This window comes from Diadema setosum, chromosome 20 (assembly GCF_964275005.1).
Source record: "Diadema setosum chromosome 20, eeDiaSeto1, whole genome shotgun sequence".
NCBI lineage: Eukaryota > Metazoa > Echinodermata > Echinoidea > Diadematoida > Diadematidae > Diadema > Diadema setosum.
Window position 1 is genome coordinate 15,088,828 of NC_092704.1, and position 23,002 is coordinate 15,111,829.

General features: G+C 39.8%; 2 protein-coding genes across 2 annotated transcripts in view; one reads left to right on the forward strand and one right to left on the reverse strand.

Moving 5' to 3' along the window:
- LOC140243287 (uncharacterized) overlaps positions 1-22,100 on the reverse strand; it is a 30,655-nt gene extending 8,555 nt beyond the window's left edge. Inside the window, exons 1-4 of the mRNA XM_072322956.1 lie at positions 21,959-22,100; positions 3,258-3,979; positions 1,784-2,682; positions 1,035-1,205 (exon numbers count right to left, since the gene is read on the reverse strand). Coding sequence (XP_072179057.1) covers positions 1,035-1,205; positions 1,784-2,682; positions 3,258-3,928 — 1,741 coding nt within the window. The 5' untranslated portion in view covers positions 3,929-3,979; positions 21,959-22,100. The remainder of the gene's footprint in view (positions 1-1,034; positions 1,206-1,783; positions 2,683-3,257; positions 3,980-21,958) is intronic.
- LOC140243453 (uncharacterized) lies at positions 7,604-7,975 on the forward strand. The gene has a single exon (XM_072323130.1). The coding sequence runs from the start codon at positions 7,604-7,606 to the stop codon at positions 7,973-7,975; it is 372 nt and encodes a 123-aa protein (XP_072179231.1).
- Positions 22,101-23,002: the final 902 nt, after the last annotated feature.

The window sequence follows — 23,002 nt, forward strand, 5'->3', positions numbered from 1 at the left end:
AAGTTGTGTCAACCACTTAATTTTCAATATAAATAGGCTACAACGCAGTCGTGTTATGCAGCGCAAGATAAACTAACCAGCATGAATAGAAGACGTAGAAAACTGTATTTTTTTGAGGGGGGGGGGGGGAAGGGATTGACTTTATTTTTATTCTAATTTCATGACAAATATGTGACTCCCACAGAGTGAAAGGGTGCCACGGTGCACACCAGGAACATCTTGTGAGAAGGCAGGGTCATTCTTTGGGATATGTAAGCCACACAATAATTCTGCACTGCAAAATTTGTATAACACTGTTACACAACTTATGTATGTCCAGGAATACTAAAATGCAATAAGTAGCTCCATCCTCCCCCCCCCCCCCCCCCCAATGCTCTCTTATTATCCAATAAAGATGATTTGAATATAACAGCTGGCACTGCGACAACAGGTGGTGGTATACTTAAAGCCACTGTTTACCATTGGGTAAACAACCTACCATATGAAAATTTTGTACTTACGTCACAAATATAAGGAGATATCACTGAATTTCTCACTAAACCATAACTGCCGATAATTAATTCTAGAAATGATATTGATAAATCTATTATTCATATTTCGTTTATTTAACAATATTTAACATTGATTATACTGATTTACAATATTACATCGGTTGTTTCTATCCCTAACTCACTTTTTAGAACTATTTTGAAGCAGTACAGCTGTTTTGGTTTTTGGTGTTTTTTTTTTAATCCATCTGCAAATGGTAAACAGTGGCTTTCAGGTTTCTCAAATCATATCAAGGAAGGAAACATGTTTTTTGTTAATTCTCTGTCAAAATTCAAATTTCTCAAGGTCAACATGACATCAAAGGTCTCACTTGCAAGGCAAATGGTAAGTCAATACTCACCATCTGACTATCGTGAAAAATAAAACACAAAGTTACCATATTATTCTACACACTGACACAACCATCTTGACCAAAAAGGTGTTCTTCGAATTAAAGCTACCAGTCAAAATATACATGCGAAGAGACAGACTTCAAAGTTGCTTACCTTTGTCCTTCTTAAAGTCCAGAGCATCCTGTTTATCTGTCACGATCTCATGCAGCCTAACCACACTGTCATGGTTCAACTGCCTCAAGATCTTGATCTCTCTCACAGCTGTAATAGGGAAGCCCTCCTTCTCATTGTCAGTCCTCACTTTTTTCAGTGCCACCAGTGCACCTGTGCAGTCATAAGGTCAAGATTAAGGAAGGACATAGAAGATGAAGGTGATTGTCTGTATTCACATGTGCACAGGGCATAATACATCTCAAAAGACATGTGCATGAATACAGGATAAAAGGTACCAGAAAACAGCATGAAAGCTAATCAAGTCCGATATCTGTCCTATACAAAGGTTCTAAAAAGTCTTACACATCAGTCTCATTACACTATTCTTTTTTTTTTAAATATAATTAAGCTATTATCTACATTTTCTATTTGAAATGCACACACAAATACAAAAAAAAAAAAATCAACAGAAAGCAATAATGACACAAGCTTATTTGAGAATACTCTGTACAATCAACAAATCTCAATAATTTAGTTAGAGTCACAATAAATCCATAGCACGAGAGAGAGAGAGAGAGAGAGAGAGAGAGAGAGAGAAAATTCATTTTGCAGTTTATACACCCTATGAGATCTTTTTCTCTCAAATGTGCACACAGGTTTTAAACACATTATTTTCAATCCCTTAAAGATGTGTCATTAATTTTCACAGCATACTGGTACCAAGATGACTTGTGAAACTTTTGTTATACCTGTATCTTTGTCTCTGGCCTTGTACACCTGGCCGTAGGTCCCTTCTCCAATCTGGTTGATGATCTCAAACACATCCACACACCTCTCTCCCCAGTCTGGGGAGTTGCCCGCCACTTTGGCCCTCTTCCGCCGAATCTGCTCCCGCTTCTCCTTGGCCACATCCACCTTAACAGACTCTTTTGACTCCTTCTCTTTCGTCTTCACGCGAGACTGCTGAAGCTGTGGTGAAGGGGTGTCCATTGGCGATTCCTCTGGAGTCGGGGCCATGGGAGGAAGGGGAAGATCGGCTATGGATGTTCTGGACCGTACTCTTTCTGTCTTTACAGACAACCGGGTCGAGTCTAGGGCAAAAGCTGTGGAATGGTCCTTTTCCTTTGGCAATCTGACTGGGCTATCTACAGCATCAATGGTGGGCGGAAGAGGCAATGGCGCAAGGGGATGTTTAGGGGGAGGGGTGGACTTTACAACTGGTGGCACTGGTGATGGCACTGATGGCTTGATTTCTTTCTTGATGATAAGGCCCCCACTACCTGGCACTTCCACAACAGTTCTTGGTGGTGAGGATGCAGGTTTAATATCATTTTTAATTGTAAACACCATAGGGCTTTCAGGCTTAGGCTTTTTCTTCACAACTTCCTGTGGCTTTGGACTGGGCTCTTTCTCCTTCTTAACCTCTTTTGCCTTAGTAGCCTGAATACTCTTTTTATATTTCAGGACTTCAGCACCCAGTGAAGTGGATGTTAACCCAAGACTGGGGCTGTGGCCACGGCGTATACTTCGAGAATGCACAGGGGAGGGAGATCTGGACGGAGAGTACCTGTTCCGGCGGTATGTCGGGCTGTCACTTGGTGAACGGGACATCCTCCGCTGCCTTTTCCTGCTTTTAGTTTTAGATTTGCTTCAGTTAGTTTAGGAGAGAAGTTTCATGTTACACATACAAACATTCACATAATACAGCATACAATGCAAAAGATCCACTACTTCGTGTGAAAAGAGCCATTTAAATACAAGAGCAAATGTTATACTTCAATTTGCTGGATTTTGAAGGAGGGGCATATTTCATATCTGGTCGAGCTAAATAATAATATAATCTTGCAGGCAGACTACTTCAACTCATGCCTAATAATTACTGAACAATGTTTGTTCATACCAACAGGGTATACTCTCTTGCTTTATGCACAAACAGGGTGCATGGTACGTGCTGTCCTTACAGGGCAAAAATCAGAGAGGAAAATAAATTAGGCAAAATCAACATTGGTATTCTACTGGATAAGAGCAAGAAAATAAGATGTAAATCACCATGTTGCAAATCATTTCAATTAGAGTAGCAGAAGTGAAGTTGTCTTCAGCAATAGGAAAACATCTGTAGAACCTCTGAATAACTTTCCTGCACAACCAGTTTTAATAATGTAACAATGATGGGGAGTTAACAATGATCTTGAATAAACCTTGAAATCATTTCACCACGCTTACCCATGTGATGGACTTCTGCTTCTGGACTTGTGGCTCTGGCGTGATGAGTAAAAGTCTGGGCTAGGACTCCTCTTCTTCCTGCTGTGCTTCTTCTTGCTCGGAAAAGGACTTGGGGACTTTCGATGCTTCTGCTTCGACTTTGACCGCTTGGGGGAAGGTGCATACCGGCTCGGAGGCGAAGCTGGGTACCTACTCGGGGGTGGGCTTTGATATCTGGCAGGGGGCGAGTATGCTCGCGGACGGCTACTGCGCGAGTAGCCACGCTGAGATACCGCCTGTGGGTCAGGGGATGGTGGTCTCCGCGATGCCGTTCTAGACGAGTTAGACACATGAGGGGAGGAGGAGCTGCTGCCCTGCTGAGTCATATAGTTTTTGATTGCTGTAGCTGGGGAAACATGCCTCCCCTTTTTTCCCCTATCTGGACTTGACCTCCGCTTGGCAGAGGGGACTGGCGATCGCGGAGGGCTAAGAGAGTAATCATCGCTACTGATGTCATCATATTCCACTAGGGGCTTGACCACTGGCTCCTTTGCCTGTTTCTCCCGAGACCTGGAATGTTTGCTCTTGTGTCGCCCAGATTTTGAGGCCTTGTGCTTCCTCTTGCTAGGGCTGTCCCTGTGTTCACTGTAGTAACTGGGGCTGCTGCCCCTACTATGGTGGTTGCCTGGCATTGCAGAAAACAGCACCAATTCACTACCTTGTTATTTGCTCATCTGAGGTATCTGCAAAGAGAGAGAAAAGGAGAATGAGATAATTAGAATCACTAGTACTTCACCATATAACAGATCAATCCTCTTTAGTTGCACCAAGTACCAACTATGTTTTAAACCACTGATATAAAATATCAAAGGGCATATATCTATGCCATATAATTTGCACATCTTTTCATAGAAAACATGACATACTCTCAGTATTACACACCTCCGTAGCATCTTTTTTTTTTTTTTGCTTATAAGGCTTTTGTGTTTGAACAGTAACAGTAACAATTTCAAGGTAATTGCTTCCTGCATTTATATGAAGAACAGTACATGTACTTAACCCCTTGACATGCCATGATCATCTCAAAATTTTATCTGCAAAGAGGGACTACACTGCTCACAAATCAAATATGAGTTACAGTATTTTTTGTGCCTCCATACCCTGTTTTTGCTCCCATGGGATTAAAATATGCAACCTTCACACTTGGGACCAATTCACTTTGAAGCTCTTATCCCCTGTGCAGCTTAAATCTGCTTTGTTAAATGATGCAAGCTCACAGAGTCACTGTCATGGGTACCATTATTGATTTGAACCTGTCTCAGCCTACGAATGCTTGAGAAATAATAAAGCTACACAGAAAAGTCAGAGAAAACCTCAAACATATTCTAAACATAAATCTAAACGCAATGCCCATATTTGCATGAGCTGCACCCACTCCTTATCAGTAAATTTCAAAACATGTTTGTCCATTCATTCAGTTCCCTGCAAATGTTCCCTGCAAACAAGTAGTTCAACAGCAAGAAAAAAAAAATATGGTGCTACTGACAAAGTCCGCATCCCTCTATCATGGCTGCATTTAGCTAAACTTGCGTTGCTGAGAAATGTGATTAAAAGTATTCTGAAATAAATCATCTCTCCTTTATGTTACGATGTTGATTCTTATCACAGCATCATAGTATTTAAGCTTTCAACTATACATTGTTTGGGGTTCTTTCCTTCGGGAAACACCCCCATTAGAGGAGAAAAAGAGAAGAACAGAAGAAAAACTTCACGAGAATTGAGAAGTGCATCATTGCTGCGCTTTAGCGCTGAGGAATGTGTCTGTATTGAGCTTTCCTTCTGTGATACATTGTTGCATAGAAAACAGCGAATGCATGCATGACAATTTATTCTTTCAGGCATCTTTTATTAATTTCTTTTAGAGGCACCAAGTTTAGCAGGAAAACAAAACAAAACAAAACAAAAGAGCAAGGAGGAAAAAACTGGTGCAAATTACAGAGCGGCATCCATAACAATGTTGCTTGCATTGATGAGAAATGTGACGAAAGCATCACACTTTTTTTCCCCTTTCTGATACACTGTTGATATTTATCACGTTACTACAGCTTACCAAGTTACACATTGCAGTCTATCCTTTGTGTTTTTATGATTCAGGATTCTAATTGAGGACTGCAGCATTTCTACACAATCTTGAGTTCGACCGCCTCACTATGAAGCATGCTAAAGCTTGAGCCAAAACTGAACTCGCAAAAAATGCAACCAGTCACACTTGCATTTGACCATCAATTTCTCAAGCAGAGACAGATGATGAACTGGGGCAATCATAAATATGACTGACTTGTTTTCCGTTAACAGTTGTCAACACACTGAACATGGAGTTTGTGACATCAAAGACGCAGCCTTTCTGATGTATCGCGTCAGCCACTGTCATCATAAATTTGAGATGTACAATAGTTGGATGCAAGAATATGCAGAAATGCCGGTCTTTGTTAGGCAAGTTAATTCACTACTAAGTGTATTAAGTTTGCATGAAGTGTGACCATCCCTATCTGTAATGGTTCAAAATTCCACAGACATCCTATTTTTCCTGTACTATGTGGCAGCAAATCCAAACAGTAATCACTACTGTTGTCATGTACAGTGTGATGCGATAAACACATGCTTGCACTGTCAGTAGAGCACCATTTCTAGCGCGCCAGGTGCTTCCAACCTTTGGCTCAGGTGAGCTAAAAATGCACATGAACATTCCAAGTTTTACAGTATACTGTATGGGGCATACACAATGTATTTCTAAATAAGTACATGTACAAACTAGAGCAACTTGACCACCATGCATAGTTGGCTATGATGCCTCAACCTCCTCACTTCACGACTGTACTGGACCATAGGAAAGGACTACTGTACGATTGTATACGCCATATATCTAGCAAGTCTGAATTTTCTCGAAATCGGGATTTTCCGACAACTTCGCGAGAGGTTAAATTCGCAATCATGGCATTTAGTACTGAATGGAGAAATGTACAGTTTATGTGCACGTCACATTCATATCGGGATCAGTCAATATTTTTGTGTGTCTACAAATTTGCGAGCCAATAGCACCTGACTCGCGAAATTCACAAAAATAACTACGTCGCGAAACATTTGGCATATTAGTTACAATTGTAGTACTGCAGATGAAGGTCACTATTCTTACTATCAACTTTTGAGGACTGATCATTCTGCTCTCCCCCCCCCCCCCCATTACATAAAAGGAATGCTTTGTACAGTGTAGTAGCATTCTTTATTTCTATACTTAGCAAATCACATTTCCTTTGAATACTTCAATAAATAGCTAAATTTACAGCTTGAAAATCATTTTCTCTTGCTCTTAGTAGTTCAGCAGCTTTAACTTTTAAGTTTGCTCTCTCACCTGTTGTTACAGTGAAATAATTGTGTACTTATTTTTATTTTTTCTACTGTACTAATGTAAAAGTGAAAATTTTCACGGGGTTGAAATTTTCTTTGTGCAACCAGAAACTAGCATGTAAATACACACATGTGAATATTTTTGCTTGTCATAAGGTTGAAGTAGTTGATGTCTTATTTCGCGGAAAATATCCACTTTTATAGTACAATATGTTACCCACTGATGACATCACTGCAAATCTTGAACTGAAATCATGGCTAGAAAGTGATAGTTTGGCTGAAATTCAGGGATTACTTATTTCTGTCTTTAGGAAGTTTGCCAAAGTAAAATCAGCATATATTCACCACAATACGAAGCATACCTTGGCCAAGTACATGTATCTACAAAACTACCACAAGGTGTCTTGTTTCTCACTCTTAAGGTTGTGTGGACATACGGACAGAAAACCTAAATCCTGAAACATGAGACCTACGAACAAACTTGAAACTAGTTGCCAATCTACTCACTTATAGCACTAAAATAGCATAAAACTAAGTTTGAGAAGGAAGATGATGAAAACTTAAAATCTGGGTCCCAATTTGATGTCCAAATTTGGAACCTGAGAAGAAACATACATACACTATCATCTTTGGAGAGTAGGTAAAATCACTGGCATGTTATGAATAAATGAACAAGTCATTGCTAAACAACGCCAAAATCCCATTCATGCCAGGAAATCTCTCCTACACAATTGTAATCTGTCCTTACGACCCTCTCCCCAACATTCTATTTGTGAGATGATTCCCTGCATTTATACTTCCATATTGTTCCTTTGAACAAAGGAACAACATGGTCAAAGCAAAACATCACAAGAATTTTATAAGTGAGAATCTACAAAGCTCTCATCCAACCAATCGCCACTTATGGTGCTGAAACATGGACCCTAAGGAAAGCAGACACAAGCAAACTTGAATCCTTTGAGATGAGATGCCTTAGGACCATTGCAGGCATTCATCTCCTAGACTGCACCAGGAATGAAGACATCAGGAAGTCTCTGAACATCACAAGATCCATCAGTCAAGAAATCCCCTCACGTAGAATGAAATGGTTTGGGCATGTTATCAGTATGCACGAGCATCACCTACCACGTGAAGCTTACTATGTCAATGACTGCAACACAGCACAGCCATCTGGACACCCTCCCCTTCAATGGAAGGACCAACTTCGCAGTGATACAGGACTTCGCAGTGATACAGGATCAGCCCTGCCGACCCTTGAAAACCAGGCCAAGGCCAGGGGAGGTTGGAGTGAGCTCACCAGAAGTGCAAAAGGACACACCGCCCTACACTTTTAAGTCAGTAAATCATTTATAAATACTTCCATAATTTCTTCAGCTGCCATACTTACTCAAATTTTGAAACATGTATTGGTTCTTCCAACATGTTCAGGAACATGTTAGAAGAACCAATACTAGAAGAACCGATACTGTGTATGTAGGTCTACATACACAGTATGTTACTATTATTATTACCTTTTTTTACATGAATTGTTCTATCTTTCAATCATTACCTAAAATGCAAAGAAAAAAAAAACTAGATATATCGCTACGGCGACTGATATGCCTCCGCCACAATGCATGGTTCTCCTAATAGGTCTATAGTACAATGTCTTGACAATGTGTGATGACAGTTTCACACAATTGGCAAAATATTTAAATGACAGGTTTGCCACAAATGTGCTGAATGTTCACTTTCCTAGAACTAGGTTCAATTGGATGAATGATTAAAATGTCAGAGTGCAGTTTTTTGGGGAACTGATGATTTTTACTTGACTTTTGACCCTTTTATAAGTTTATGCATTGAGTAATTTTCAAGGTATTGAGAAAAAGTATAATTTCAGTATCAAATTGGAAAATAGCATTATCTAAACCTGGCCTTTGACCTCACAGTTCCAAAGAGAATCACTGTTAGGTTGAACATGCATAAATATGTCAGTTTCATGATGATACCTTGAGTTACTTTTGAGATATGGAGGAAAAAGTGCAATTCAGCACTTTCACTTGACCTTTGACCTTTTGACCTTTGACCTTTTGGCAAGAAACTTCCCACAGAATATATATTGGGTAATACATGCATACATCAAGTTAAAACAAAAACAAAAACCTTCAGCCATATTGCATTTTAAGGAAAGTAGTGATATTTTGAGGAGTTGACCTTGACCTTTGACCCCCTGACCTTTGACCCATGACCCCAACTTCCCTAGATAATCACTGCCCATCAGTACAAGCATATATACTAAGTTCCATGAAGATACCTTGAACCATTTGCGAGATATGGAGAAAAACATGAAATTTCAAATTTTTTTTCACAAAATAACCTGTGACCTTTGACCTTTGACCCTGTGACCCTAAAATCCACACAAAGTATTATCCCCCAAGGATATACCCTCATACCAAGTTTGATGTAAAACCACCACACGGTTCTTGAGATATCGACAAAAACAAAACGGGACGGACGGACGGACGGACGACCCAAAAACATAATGCCTCCGGCCACTTCGTTGCGGAGGCATAAAAACAATGACTGATGCTACATCTTACCTTTCTTCAGTATACCGTACTATACATATGTGTATATATTGTGCAACATGTCTCTTTCAGGAAGGTAAAATGAACAATGCAATAAAGCTACCTGATACTAAACACTGATCCAAGCTTTGACTTTTCAATATATTTCTATCCATTACACTAAGTACCATTATTACTAAACTTCATAGCCTAAAGGACTTTCATACTGGACAGATAATGACAATGTAGCCAAATTTAGTGACTGCTGACCTTGACCTTTCACCCTGTCATTTCAGGCAACTAAACATCAAGCTGTACTTATGTCTCCCTTACCAGATGACATTACAGGACAGTTACAATGTCATATACAAGGAGACTCCACTTTAAACAAGGTCATTCATCAGGTCCCAACTAAGCCTTTACAATATGGGAATTCTTTTACTGTGAGACAAATTTTTCAGCAAAAATCAAACAAGAAAAGCAAAGAAGAATTAATAAAGATAAAGCGCGGAAAGCAGCAGTGCAAAATTCATGTGCCGTGTCAAATACAGCAAACTGTGGAAAAACAATTGCTTGAGAGAATAGATGTCACTTTCTGTAAAAGTACAAGGGATTTGGAACTGCCCTTACTGGGCAATGTTGTTTGAGAGATAAAAGAATGGGTGTGCTTTCCGTCTGTACCCAGCATGTTCTGGATGTGTCAACTGAAACTTCAGCCCTATGCTTTATCAAATCGGTAACTCAAAAACATTAATGCTTTATTTATAAGCATTATGGAGCCCAGTGCCGCATGCCAATCTTGGCACTGTGCACAAGACATTATCAAAAGAAAGACATTATTTTTTTTTCTAACATTTTATCTATAATTTATGCCTCCGCAATACATCAAAAAGCATGTTTTATCCATTAGCTAGTACATAATCCTAGAGCATCAGAAATACCACAACAAGCATAATTGCTTTGCACTGAAACAAGAGTTACGTGCAAGCCCACTTGAGGTATAGCGTTCACCAACACTTTTGCGCACTTCCGAGAAATTGTTATACTCATCGGTCTGTCTTCAAAGAGCAGTGCGTTTTTTTTTTATGGCGTCCGCTAAATTTGGTTCTCTTTTCTCTTATTACCATTGCTTCACACAGGTCTACGTACAGCACTATGTCGCATTGTGATAAAGACAATGTATTTAAAAGATGATGTGCAGACGATGTGAATATTCATTAACATAACAGGCGGGTTACAACGTAGCTACATTGTATACGTCTCCAACATGACAATTGTCAAAAAATTGACAAAATTCATCAACATTCTTCCCCCTTATACTCTTAGCACTTTCCCTGTCGCATTTCCTTTTTTCCTCTTCATGAAATCATATCATACTACGTAATACTGTATGTAACCCTATCAGAGCAGAACATGATGTTCGAATGCCAAATATATGGGTGTTTTCCACATGTAGAGCTACAAACAGAGTCCATTTACAATAGGGTATATTAGCCACACTGACAACCTTGTCAAAACAGGATTTCTAGCCTGCATGTCTCAAGAATGGCAACATGCTTAAGTATACTGCCCTTTGACTTTTGACCTCTGTCCATGCAAATACATAGTAATTGTCAGTTTTTGTACCTTATTCACGATGTTACAGTATATCATGAACGGGCATTCCTGGCTAAAAGAATGACTAGAAATGACATCTATTTTGCAAATGATTGGCCTTTGACCTTGACCTTTCAACACATCCCACCACTTCATGGAAATACATGTAAAAGTTAAGTTCAGTCATTTCTACCCTTTCCCTAATTAACATTACCACTGGATATTCCTACACATAGATGAAATTACTGCTGATGGATTCAATTTTCAGCCAAGGTTCAGTAATCAATAACCTTTTACTAAGTGGGATTTTGCCCAAAATCAATCAGCACATCTACAACCTATGTATGCAGCACACATACTGTAAAGCAAGTTATTTTCAAGGCAATGTAATCCATTACAGTACCACTTGCTTAATAAGTTCACCTGTGTAGAATTTATGTATGCTTTCTTCTTTTATTCTGCTTCAATAAGCACCCTGTCATGCATTCCTATAAGATGCTATGTCATCAGCCTTGTTCACTGTGATTTGTTGCAAATTTTTTAAATATTCATATTCCTTATCCTTATCACTGTACATTCTGTAATTTTCTGCACCCAGTATGACCAACTTATAGATATGTTCAAATGCAAAAATCTGAAAATCATCCAGGTCTCCTTTAAACCGACTTTTCCCCCCTGCACGCTGATTTAACACTGCCCACTATATACAGTGGACTCAGTTATAACGAAGTCCTCGGGACTGGCAATTTTCTTTCATTATATTGAAATTTCGTTATAACGGAATAAACAAACAATAAAAAAGCACAGAGAGGATAACGTTGCTGCCTGAATTTTTACTTCATTGTAACCGGAATTTTGCTATAACCGTGTTCGTTATAACAGGAGTACACTGTAGAAACATCTTACTTGTATGCCAATTTGAAAAAAAAAAAAAAAGTAGTTTCTTGTCCAGATTTATGGAGAGAGGTGAATGTGAGAGGTCTTGACTGTTTGATACCTTACTATTTTTTTTATATTTTTTTTTAATCTAAAGCCACTGCACAGTGCAATGCACTCACGTAGGTTTGCTAGAGAATCTCTACTGGGTAACACATGTATACACAAGTTTCAAGAAAATGCCCAACGTTAGGCATCGTGTAGATATGGGAAAATTGTGAAATTTTTGAGGAGTTGACCTCGGCCTTTGACCCCATGACCCCAAAATTTCCAAGAGAATCACTATCAGGCAGTACATACATACACTTTGTATACAATGTACTGAGTTCCATTAAAATACCTTGAACCACTTCTGAGATATGAAGAAAAAAGTAAGATTTTAGCATTTCATTTGACCCTTGACCTCCCTGCCCAAAACTTTCTCTAGAGAATCTTTATTGGGTAATACACGATAAAAGATATTTACGAAATATGAAAGTGTATCAGCACGGACAGATCAATATCCTTCTAGCTTTAACATACTGTGTACAGTCTAGTTGTTGATTGAAATTGGTACAAAATACTGGGATTGGATTTAGCAATACCCCACAGGTCACATAAACTGTAAATCACAATAAAGACAAGATGTACAGCACACTGAAAAGTGTAAATATCACTTAATATCACAGAAGCATTAAGAACCTCACAGAATGGAAAGAAAGTTTGGAACCTGAAGATATGAGATAACACTATCACTAGATTCTAGTATACAGAGTACAAAACTGTGTTAGTGCCCTAGACATCAGTTTAACTCACATCAAGGTCTGTAAACTCATGATAAATCTACCAAGTTTTAGAGTAATTCTTCTTGTTTGTGGTAGGGTGCCTATTTGTGGCAAGGGCAGTTTCATTCATTGATGAAAATGCCCAATCAGGGGCAAGAGTGCTCTCACTTCCCGTAACAACTCCCACTTTTGTTAAGTGGGCCTTACATTGTAGCATACACATTGTACTATGCTCTTTAGCTGGAAAACACAGTAAAAAGATCCCGTAGGAAGCTTCTCAAGCCGAAAAGTTTGCAAAGTACACTGGTAAGTTACAAGGCTTATGGACATGTACATTGTACATAGACATGCCCAGACATAAATATAATTGTGTTTTAGAAGTCAATTTGAGTGAATGGGAGAGAGTAAGAGTGGCCTTCTATTCCCAGTCGATGTAAATACTCAAAATGAACTATTTCACAAGATTTCTTAGGGAAGCCACAAATGGAGCTGCGATAGAGGATGCATGTGCATCAGATGGCATATTCCACACGCTTTCACCACACGCGCGCAATCTACTGGCATACAGTATGTAAGAAATTGTGTAACCTCCTCGAAAATGAAATAAAGTTCATCAATCCGAACATTTGGGGCTATATTCTGAAGTGACGTTTGTTATTTTGAAGGATTAATAGACCGAAAAGTAAGTACAATTTGTTATTGAATTTTAAAGTGCGCACATACAAATTTAATTTCCGGACTAACAGACCTTGAAATGGGAAACTAGACATATCGCTATGGCGACTGATATGCCTCCGCCATAATGCATGGTTCTCCTAATAGGTCTATAGTACAATGTCTTGACAATGTGTGATGACAGTTTCACACAATTGGTAAAATATTAAAATGACAGGTTTGCCACAAATGTGCTAGGTTCAATTGGATGAATGATTAAAATGTCAGAGTGCAGGTATTTGGGGAACTGATGATTTTTACTTGACTTTTGACCCTTTTATAAGTTTATGCATTGAGTAATATTCAAGGTATTGAGAAAAAGTATAATTTCAGTATCAAATGGGAAAATAGCATTATCTAAACCTGGCCTTTGACTTTTGACCTCACAGTTCCAAAGAGAATCACTGTTAGGTTGAACATGCATAACTATGTAAGTTTCATGATGATACCTTGAGTTACTTTTGAGATATGGAGGAAAAAGTGCAATTCAGCACTTTCACTTGACCTTTGACCTTTTGACCTTTGACCTTTTGGCAAGAAACTTCCAACAGAATATATATTGGGTAGTACATGCATACATCAAGTTTAAAAAAAAAACCTTCAGGCATATTGCATTTTAAGGAAATTGATATTTTGAGGAGTTGACCTTGACCTTTGACCCATGACCCAAACTTCCCTAGATAATCACTGCCAATCGGTACAAGCATATATACTAAGTTCCATGAAGATACCTTGAACCATTTGCGAGATATGGAGAAAAATATGAAATTTCCATTTTTTTTTCACAAAATAACCTGTGACCTTTGACCTTTGACCCTGTGACCCTACAATCCACACAAAGTATTATCCCCCAAGGATATACCCTCATACCAAGTTTGATGTAAAACCACCACACGGTTCTTGAGATATCGACAAAAACAAAACGGGACGGACGTACGTACGGACGACCCGAAAACATAATGCCTCCGGCCACTTCGTTGCGGAGGCATAAAAAGAAATTCATTTACGGATCAATGAACCTTCTCAAAATTACAGTACAACCGAATTTGGCTTTTGGATAACCGAACCTTTGAAATAACAAACCTTTTTTTCCCCCAATTTTTGGAAAAACAAACTTCATCCTACAGTAAAACTTATCTTACAATTGTACTTCAATTATGGATTAAAATGAACCTTTGGAAATAAAATAACAAACTTGATTTCATTTTCAGATAAGCAAATCTTCAAAAAACTAATATTCTTTTTTTTTTCAGACTAAAGAACCACTTTGAACTAAAGAAACTTCAGAATATCTAACTTAATTTCGTTTTTGGATCAAACAAACTTTCAAAATTACGAACTTTTTTCCATTTTGAAATTTTGGATCAACCAAAATTTCAAAATTACGAACTTTTTTCCATTTCAGACCAACAAACTTTCGAAATAACTAACCTTGTTTCATATTTGGATTAAGCGAACATTTGGAACAGCAAACCTTATTTCATTTTCAGATTAACAGACCATCGAATCAGTAAAAAAGGATGTAATTGTTTGTTACCTTTTTTTTTTCATCATTAATAATTTCTTGAAATTACATTGCAACACATGTTGTGTTGTCTTTCATTCCTGTGATTCCGGTGAAACTCTCTATCTAGAACGCACATGGGAAAGAGCCGTGCATGCCCACGCTCAGTGTCAGGTTTGCAGTCTGTCAGTTTTGACTGTTACTCTATTACCACTCTCCTTTTAGCCGTGTAGAGAAGATCTATATTATTGTATCTACACATGAAGCTTCATCAACATCCCATAAGTTGGTGTGATAGTTGGGAAAAACTACAACCTTGTAGTGCCCAGAGACTACTTTTATTGGAAAGAATGCAGCCAGTGATTGGTTGCATAAGAGATGGAAATATTATTAGAGCTCTTGCACTATTTTGCTTGATTTACGACCATGTTGCTTTTCAAAATTTAGGGCCTATTTGCATGCCATTGATGTCTGTTTGACCTCTTTTGAGGGCAAGGTCAGTGAAACAGGCCCATGGAGTGAAAATTATACCCCGCGTTCACATTGGTCCCCGCGACGCGGGGACAGCCACAAGAGATCTTATCTTTTTTACGACTGACCGTTCACATTGGTATCTCATCTGTCCCCGAGCTGTGGGGGCATTTTGGGGCTTGGAGCGAGCTCTGCCACTTGAATCCAGGCATAGCGCATGCGCACATTTGATGACCACAGCTGGACGCTATCAATTGCTCCCCAAGGTCACTCTCCCCTCCAAATCTTGTCCCCGTACCCGACTTGCTTCGCGGGGACGAGGGGACAAGTCCCAGAGAGCGTTCACATTATGGTTTTTGAGGAGAAAGTCCCACAGCTCGGGACTTTCCCCGCGTTGCGGGGACCAATGTGAACGCGGGGTTAGCCTGCACATGCTAGGCAAATTAGCACATTGCTCAACGATATACCAATTTTTTTCAAAGCGTGATCATCATTGATTGGATGATCTGTTACACCACTAGTTATTATACCCTACAAGTGCTGTAGCCTCTTATCCACCTATTGTCTCATGCCACAAACTGCAACACTCTCCTGCCGCAAAATCAGACACCCTGATGCTAACCTGCACATACCAGATTATACCCTGCTGCAAATAGGGACACACAGACCGCACATCAATTGAGTCACTCTTTAGCATGCAAATCACTAGTAGATAGTACATGAACTGATATGGGTATCCTGATCATGCATGTTGAGCGAGTTGTAACTGTCAAAGTCATTAACCCGTTGAGGACAGTTTGATTTTGCTACAACACGCATTTCCCATAGACGCCTGCCCAAGTATCGGGTATTATTTCTCCCGACTGAGATTCAGAGAGGATAGAAGGGGGTCAGTGTTTTGTTGTTTTATATGCTGCAAACTGGGATATAGACCCTGACCTACTCTCCTACTTCGACATCACGATGGTTGAGGCGAAGTTTAGCGAGTGTAAACCCAAGCTGTGGAAATATCGCAATTTTTTATCACGTGACTTTCGATATCGGATTGCACCAGGCGTTTACGCGCGCTACCGATCCCTCTTTGGAACATGTAGATAGTACGTCGGCCACTGGCCAGAGTACAGCTATAGGGTACATGCTGTACAGGTAAACAGCCGATCCTCGGCTCATGGTCTCTCATCTCCCTGATGAAACTATATTGTACAGTACAGTGAAACCCCGTTATAACGAGTTCGGTTATAACGAGGAACCGCTTATAACGAGGTGATCGCGTCGGTCCCGTTTTCCTTTGCGTGTAAACCTATGGCAGAACGAATCGGTTATAACGAGTTCGGTTATAACGAGATTCCGGTTATAACGAGGACAATTTCGGTGCATCATGATAAAGAAAAACATAAGCAATTTGATCGGATATAACGAGGTTCAATTTCTTGACTAAATTGCCGCTTTCAAACACGCGACAAACGAAACCCTGAAAACTGAATTCACGCTATCCACGTCTTTTTCCGTTTTGCAGAGAACCGTTCCTTCCATGTTTTCTTCTAAATCACGCGATAAGACACAGGAATGCCTTCCGATGTTCCTACTAAATCTAAACATAATCATTTGATTTTCTTTTCCGCGAGATACGCGTGCGTGATATTAGGGCAGACCACAACGCAACGAGAAATAAAAAAGATAACGCATTCAAAAACTTTTCATGTAGCGACACTTGTGGCCCAAAATGGGCAATTGGAATGCGTGTGCAACTCATTATTATATCCTTTCCATTTCTAGTTCCGACTTCCAGTTCTTTTGCTGCTTAGCAAATATGAGTGTGGATGATTAAAGCCGAAATAATTAATGAAATCATCGCGATCCCGTCGGGTGACAGTAGCGTAAAAATAGTTGAATAACGCATGTTAACCTCCTTAATCGGTGTTCAGAAAAAGAAACGAACGCATTTATTAATTTGAATAGATCTGGATTTGTTCATTATCATTTAACAAATGATAATTTAAATATGAGTGTGTATGATTAAAGCCGAAATAATTAATGAAATCATCGCGATCTCGTCGGGTGACAGTAGCGTAAAAATAGTTGAATAACGCATGTTAACCTACTTAATCGGTGTTCAGAAAAAGAAACAAACGCATTTATTGATTTGAGTAGATCTGGATTTGTTCATTATCATTAAACAAAATAATTTAAATATGAGTGTGTATGATTAAAGCCGAATTAATGAAATCATCGCGATCTCGCCGGGTGAGTAGCGTAAAAATAGTTGAATAACGCATGTTAACCTACTTTATCGGTGTTCGGAAAAAGAAACAAACGCATTTAACAGTTCAAGGATGTACAAAACGCGAAGAGATTTTCGAAAGAAAATAAAGAACGCATTTTTAATCCCGTCGGACGCAACGATCATACATTGTATAAAATTACAACCGAAATGATTCATGAGATTATCGAATTCCCGCTGGGCTCCAACAGCGTAAAATACCTCTCAAGTTAGTTAACGGTAAACAACGCATGTACTATGTTACTCTGAAATTATCGCGATCTCGCCAGGTGACAGTAGCGTAAAAATAGTTGAATAACGCATGTTATACCTAAATCAGAAAAAGAAACAAACGTATTTATTAGTTTGAATAGATCTGGGTTTGTTCATTATCACAATTTTAACACTGCATTTCACAATGAAGATTTTTCTTTCTTTCAGAATGGTCTATGAGGTACAGATTTGCGTAAAAAGGATCACAACGTAACCTTCCACATTCAATCCTGTCGCATATTTTTCAAGAACGGATGTACAAAACGCGAAGAGATTTTCGGAAGAAAATAAAAAACGCATTTTTAATCCCTTCGAGCGCAACGATCATATATTGTACAGGATTACAGCCGAAATGATTCATGAAATCATCGCATTCCCGCTGGGCACCAACAGCGTAAAAATACCTCGCAAGTTATGGTAAACAACGCCTGTATTTTACTCTGTTTGCGCTGGTGTTAGGAAAAATTAGCAAACAAGAATTACAATAAAGAATTATCTCATTTCAACCCCTACTTTTTCGTCTAATTCACAAATAATTTCCCTTTATTATCTCAATAATAATGATCCATAATTGTGTAATAACAACGCAAAGGATGTTCTTAAGTTTCTTCCATTGATGGGTATATTCCGATGTCGTGCTTATGTTTTTCTTTGTTTTTGATGCGTACGGTTATAACGAGGTACCGGTTATAACGAGGTAATATCGCCGGTCCCACGGACCTCGTTATAACGGGGTTTCACTGTATATGAAAACTAGTAACAAACCTGAAGTTCTCCAACCACGTATCATCACCCCATAACGACTTAACAAAATAATGTTCTCCCAGAAATGCATTGATTTTGGGAGTGCCCATACTGCTCTCGGTATATCGATATACGTTGACTTTGTGGAATACAGAAGTACGTAACCAGTGCCAGTAAAACAATGGTGAGTTCTTGCTGTCGCCTGATGAAATACCAGTCCCAACTTCAAGTCCTACTTCCCACTTTCGTCATATCAGCAAAATTTCATGATCCTCCTGAATGCTACTTTCATCAACTTTCCCATACTAAGCTGAAGTTTTACACACCTGTTACGTATGTGATCTAATATAGCAAGCTATATAGTTTTACCATAAGTATACACTCTCGTGAAACACAAATGTGTGCACTGGACTGATAAAAAGCCCTGGCTCAACGTTCCAACTAGCTAGCTAGCTGTGAGCAAAATAGACTGCACTGCAGTGAATATGAATAGCCCACGCTTCCACTCATCTACCGCGTTGAAGAGAGGTAAATTACACATGCGCACTACCGACCAAAAAATCGCAATGTTTTGTGAAGCTCAAATTTCGCATGCTTTTGCGCAAGTGTAAACGGTGGAACCAAAATATCGCGATTTTAAAAATCGCGCTGTTGGGTGTAAAATGCGGCTACTGATGAGGCACGTTTGGTGGTATGCAGTTGACCTTTACTTCCCGCGTCAAACAGCGCAAAGCAGCTGTGCAGTGACAACACTCGAATCGCAAGTATGATGGTTAGATAAACGCGGCACCCTGAGAATCCCGTTTCAAACCACGTTTGCAAACACCGTTTCAAACGCGTTTTGAAACGTGATTCTCAAGTTAGATAAACGCAGCCATATACTAATAGTGCTTTGGCTGCCTTGTTTTTTGCTCTCCCAAACATTTAGATATAGATTATTCAACATACTGGCACTGTTATTCACAACAGGAAAGTACCTCAGTTATCTCTAAAAGTCCATCAAAAATCAATTGATGCAACCTTTGCCTTGTTTTTTGCTCTCCTGAACATTTAGATATAGATTATTCCACATACTGGCACTGTTATTCACAATAGGAAAGTACCTCAGTTATCTCTAAAAGTCCATCAAAAATCAATTGACGTAACCTTTCCAAAGCAAGCAGGAATTAAGTCCAGTGTTAAAGAATCGGGGTCGCCGATAAAACACTAACAAGAGACCCGGGGGTCTAACGCTCACCTGAGTATCGCAAGTTCACCTTCCATGCATTCTAGCAGACTCTTACCTTGAGAACATTGCAAACTTGTGGTGGGGGTGAACTTTGAGCGCTGGGGGCATGGTGTCCATTATATTCCATCATACTGCTCAATCACTTCTGGTTCTAGATAAAATCTTTAAAGATTCCTTACTGGAGGGTGTGGGTTGTTGGGCCCCCTAGGGGCCCCCAGGTGGGGAATGGTACCCATCTGATGGAATTGAGATTCTATCCCACTAGGGATGCTACCTGCCAAGTTTGGTGAAAATTCATCATGGAGTTTTCAAGAAAAAATATGAAAATTTACAATTTAGGCCCTAATTTAGGCCCCCTGGGGCCCCCAGGTCTGGGCATGGTGCCCAGATGATGGGAATGAGATTCTATCCCCCTATGGATGCTATCTGCCAAGTTTGGTGAAAAGTCATCATGGCATTTTCAAGAATATGCAAATGTACAATTTGGGCCCCATTAGGATCCCTCCCCTGGGTCCCAAGGGGGACACCCCTGATTCTGCCATGAACAAACTTGACACTACAGTCATCAATTCACCAACTCATAGTATTAACTTAGCTCTATCACTTCTTGTTCTAGAGAAGAAATTTTTTTAAGATTCCTCAACTTTTTTTTTTTTTTTTTTGGGGGGGGGGGGGGAGCCTGGGCCCCTCTGGGGGCCCACCAGGTGGGGCATGGTGCCCATTTGAATAAATTGAGATTCTAACCCCCTAGGGATGCTACCTGCCAAGTTTGATGAAAATCGGTAATGGGGTTCTCAAGAAGAAGATGAAAATGTAAAAAGTTTACGCACGACGCACAACGGACGAAGAGCGATCGCAACAGCTCACTTGACCCTTCAGCTCACGTGAGCTAAAAATGGAGAAATACACCATTCTGTTGCAAGATTTTTCGCTTATCGCAAGCTCAGAGTGTGATGGTATAACGCAACAGAAAAACAAAATCCATGCAGTGACTTAATGTACAGGTTGAATGCAAGTGCCGACATGACAGAATTCTGCCACCAAAGGGTGCCTCACTGTCCCCAATGCAACTTTGCACCAACAAGTCACATGTAATAATAATAATAATAATAGCTGGTTTTTATATAGCGCATTTCACACACTTCAGGGTTTCAATGCGCTTTACAGACTATTATTACCCCGGTCACTGGATACATTATTTCCAACCAGCACTAACAGTGCTCATTCTCCACTCCCTGGGGAGCATTCCAGCCAGTCGCAGCCATTTTACAGGCGCACACATGCTTATCAACCAACATAAGCTTTCTCATCCTACCAGGTACCCATTTATACTCCTGAGTGGAGAGCAGCAATGTGGATAAAGTGCCTTGCTGAAGGGCAAACGTGTCGGGCTTGGCATGGGCTCGAACCCACGAACCATACCACGCTCATTTCATTCACAGACGAGCGCTCTTATCCACTCAGCCACGACACCTCCACGTATGGCCATATGGCGCTGCGCATTTTTGAGCATCCCTGAATGCACATTGAAATTGAACACGCATATCGCCCAACCAAATTCTGGCTGGGGTGGTTAGATTCCGGTTGGTTATCACAGCAATATCGATCTTTATTTTTGGATTTTATGAAATTCTATGATGTAAAAGTGACAAAAACAAAATTGAGATAAAGAAGTTTGATAGGGTCTAGGATTCTACATTGTTGTAGATACAATTTTGTAAATGTAGACCCCCTATAGATCTATTAAAAGAAACACTATTCTAACTGAAAAAAACAAAACAAAAACAAACATTGCAGAAACCTGAAGTGGCCAAACTCTATCGTCTACCCTAGACCAATCTAGACCTCCACTGTATAATTAACACAATCATACATAAAGAAAGGGAAAAGTCAGGGAAATGAGGTCTAACCACATTATTAGATATCCTACTGGTCAACTGTGTGTAACATGCATCTTGATAGGTACAAACGTTAACAAAATTTGGAAGATCTTGCAATTGTCTCATCCACACATGAACAAATATTATTGACGTTGTGAGAATCCTCCTGTAAAAAATAGGAGCTTGTGAGAAAATGTCCGAGGGTAATCTTCAGTTGTCTAACAGTTCTGCCACTAGCTTCTAAATAAATTAAATGCAATAAATTAAATTTAAATAGGTGCCTACATTTAGAAATCTAACATTAGGGATCAAGTGACTAACTTACATACATTGTAGACCCATTAAAATTCATTGATCTAACAAGTAAATTCAGACGTCGTGGTGTGCTGAAGATTACTTACACAAAATATAACGACAGAGGTGTTTGTGCCACGCAACTGCCATTTAATGCGATCTGAACAATTTGCCAAATCTAGAATCTAGGCAGGATTGTTCATAGTTTATGTAGCACAAACTCTCGTTGACTCTGGCTCTGTTCTGCCTCTGGACAAGAGGTGGATGTGTTGAGATGAAGGTACATTAATTAGCAGCACTCCTCTGTTAAAGAACAGTTACTGTTCCACCGTATCACTGGCACTGCTGCTCTCGGGTGGCTACTTTCGGAAATTTCGTCAGTTTGCAAAAGTCACACAGCAACAAGGCAAGGCTGATCTGACACCGTTTTGGACACAGAGAGCCTCAAGCCAGGTTGTGTGGAGCTTTCAAGCTTTAGACAGTATAGTGCCGAATGCTGACGCGCTGGGATCCGAGTGTCCGACTTCCCAGACCATGAAGAAGACTGATGTAAAGAACCGATCGCTGGAAATGCAGAACTTAACGTTCTACGCACGATAAGCGATGTGGCGTGGCATACAATATGGAGGAATCAACATTTCGAATCATAAGCTGCCCGTGTTTGGTGTTTCGCTTCACTCATGTCTCACACACAGTCTCGGTTCATCACGTAGAGTTGTAACTTGTAAAGTAACCCCTTAATCGTATGGCCGGCCGGCTAGTTCACCAGGCCAGGGCCATGCCCATCAGGAGACCTCAAATATACGTGGCTATTCTGAATCACTTACGCTGAGTTCACTGAATGTTGTCTTCCGTCAACCTCACTGCAATGCTGTATCGTGGGTTTTATGTAGAGTGTCACTAAGCATGCACAGTTCAGCTTCAAAATGGGTACGGTTGTCGAAAGTTCCGAAGGACAGCGACGACCGCCATGTTGGCAAAGCTCATGGGTTGATACGTTGTATGTACGTGCCTGCGCCTCATATGGTGGTACGACGGTCGTACTTGTGTAGATCATACAATGCCTGGATTATATGCGCGTATAAATGTATGTCGCCCACAGCCTAAGATTTATTATAAGTGCGAAGCCTTTTCAAATGTCCATTGCTTTC

Coding starts and splice junctions, on each gene's coding strand:
- LOC140243453 (XM_072323130.1), top strand. CDS start 7,604: ATGAGATGCCTTAGGACCATTGCAGGCATTCATCTCCTAGACTGCACC.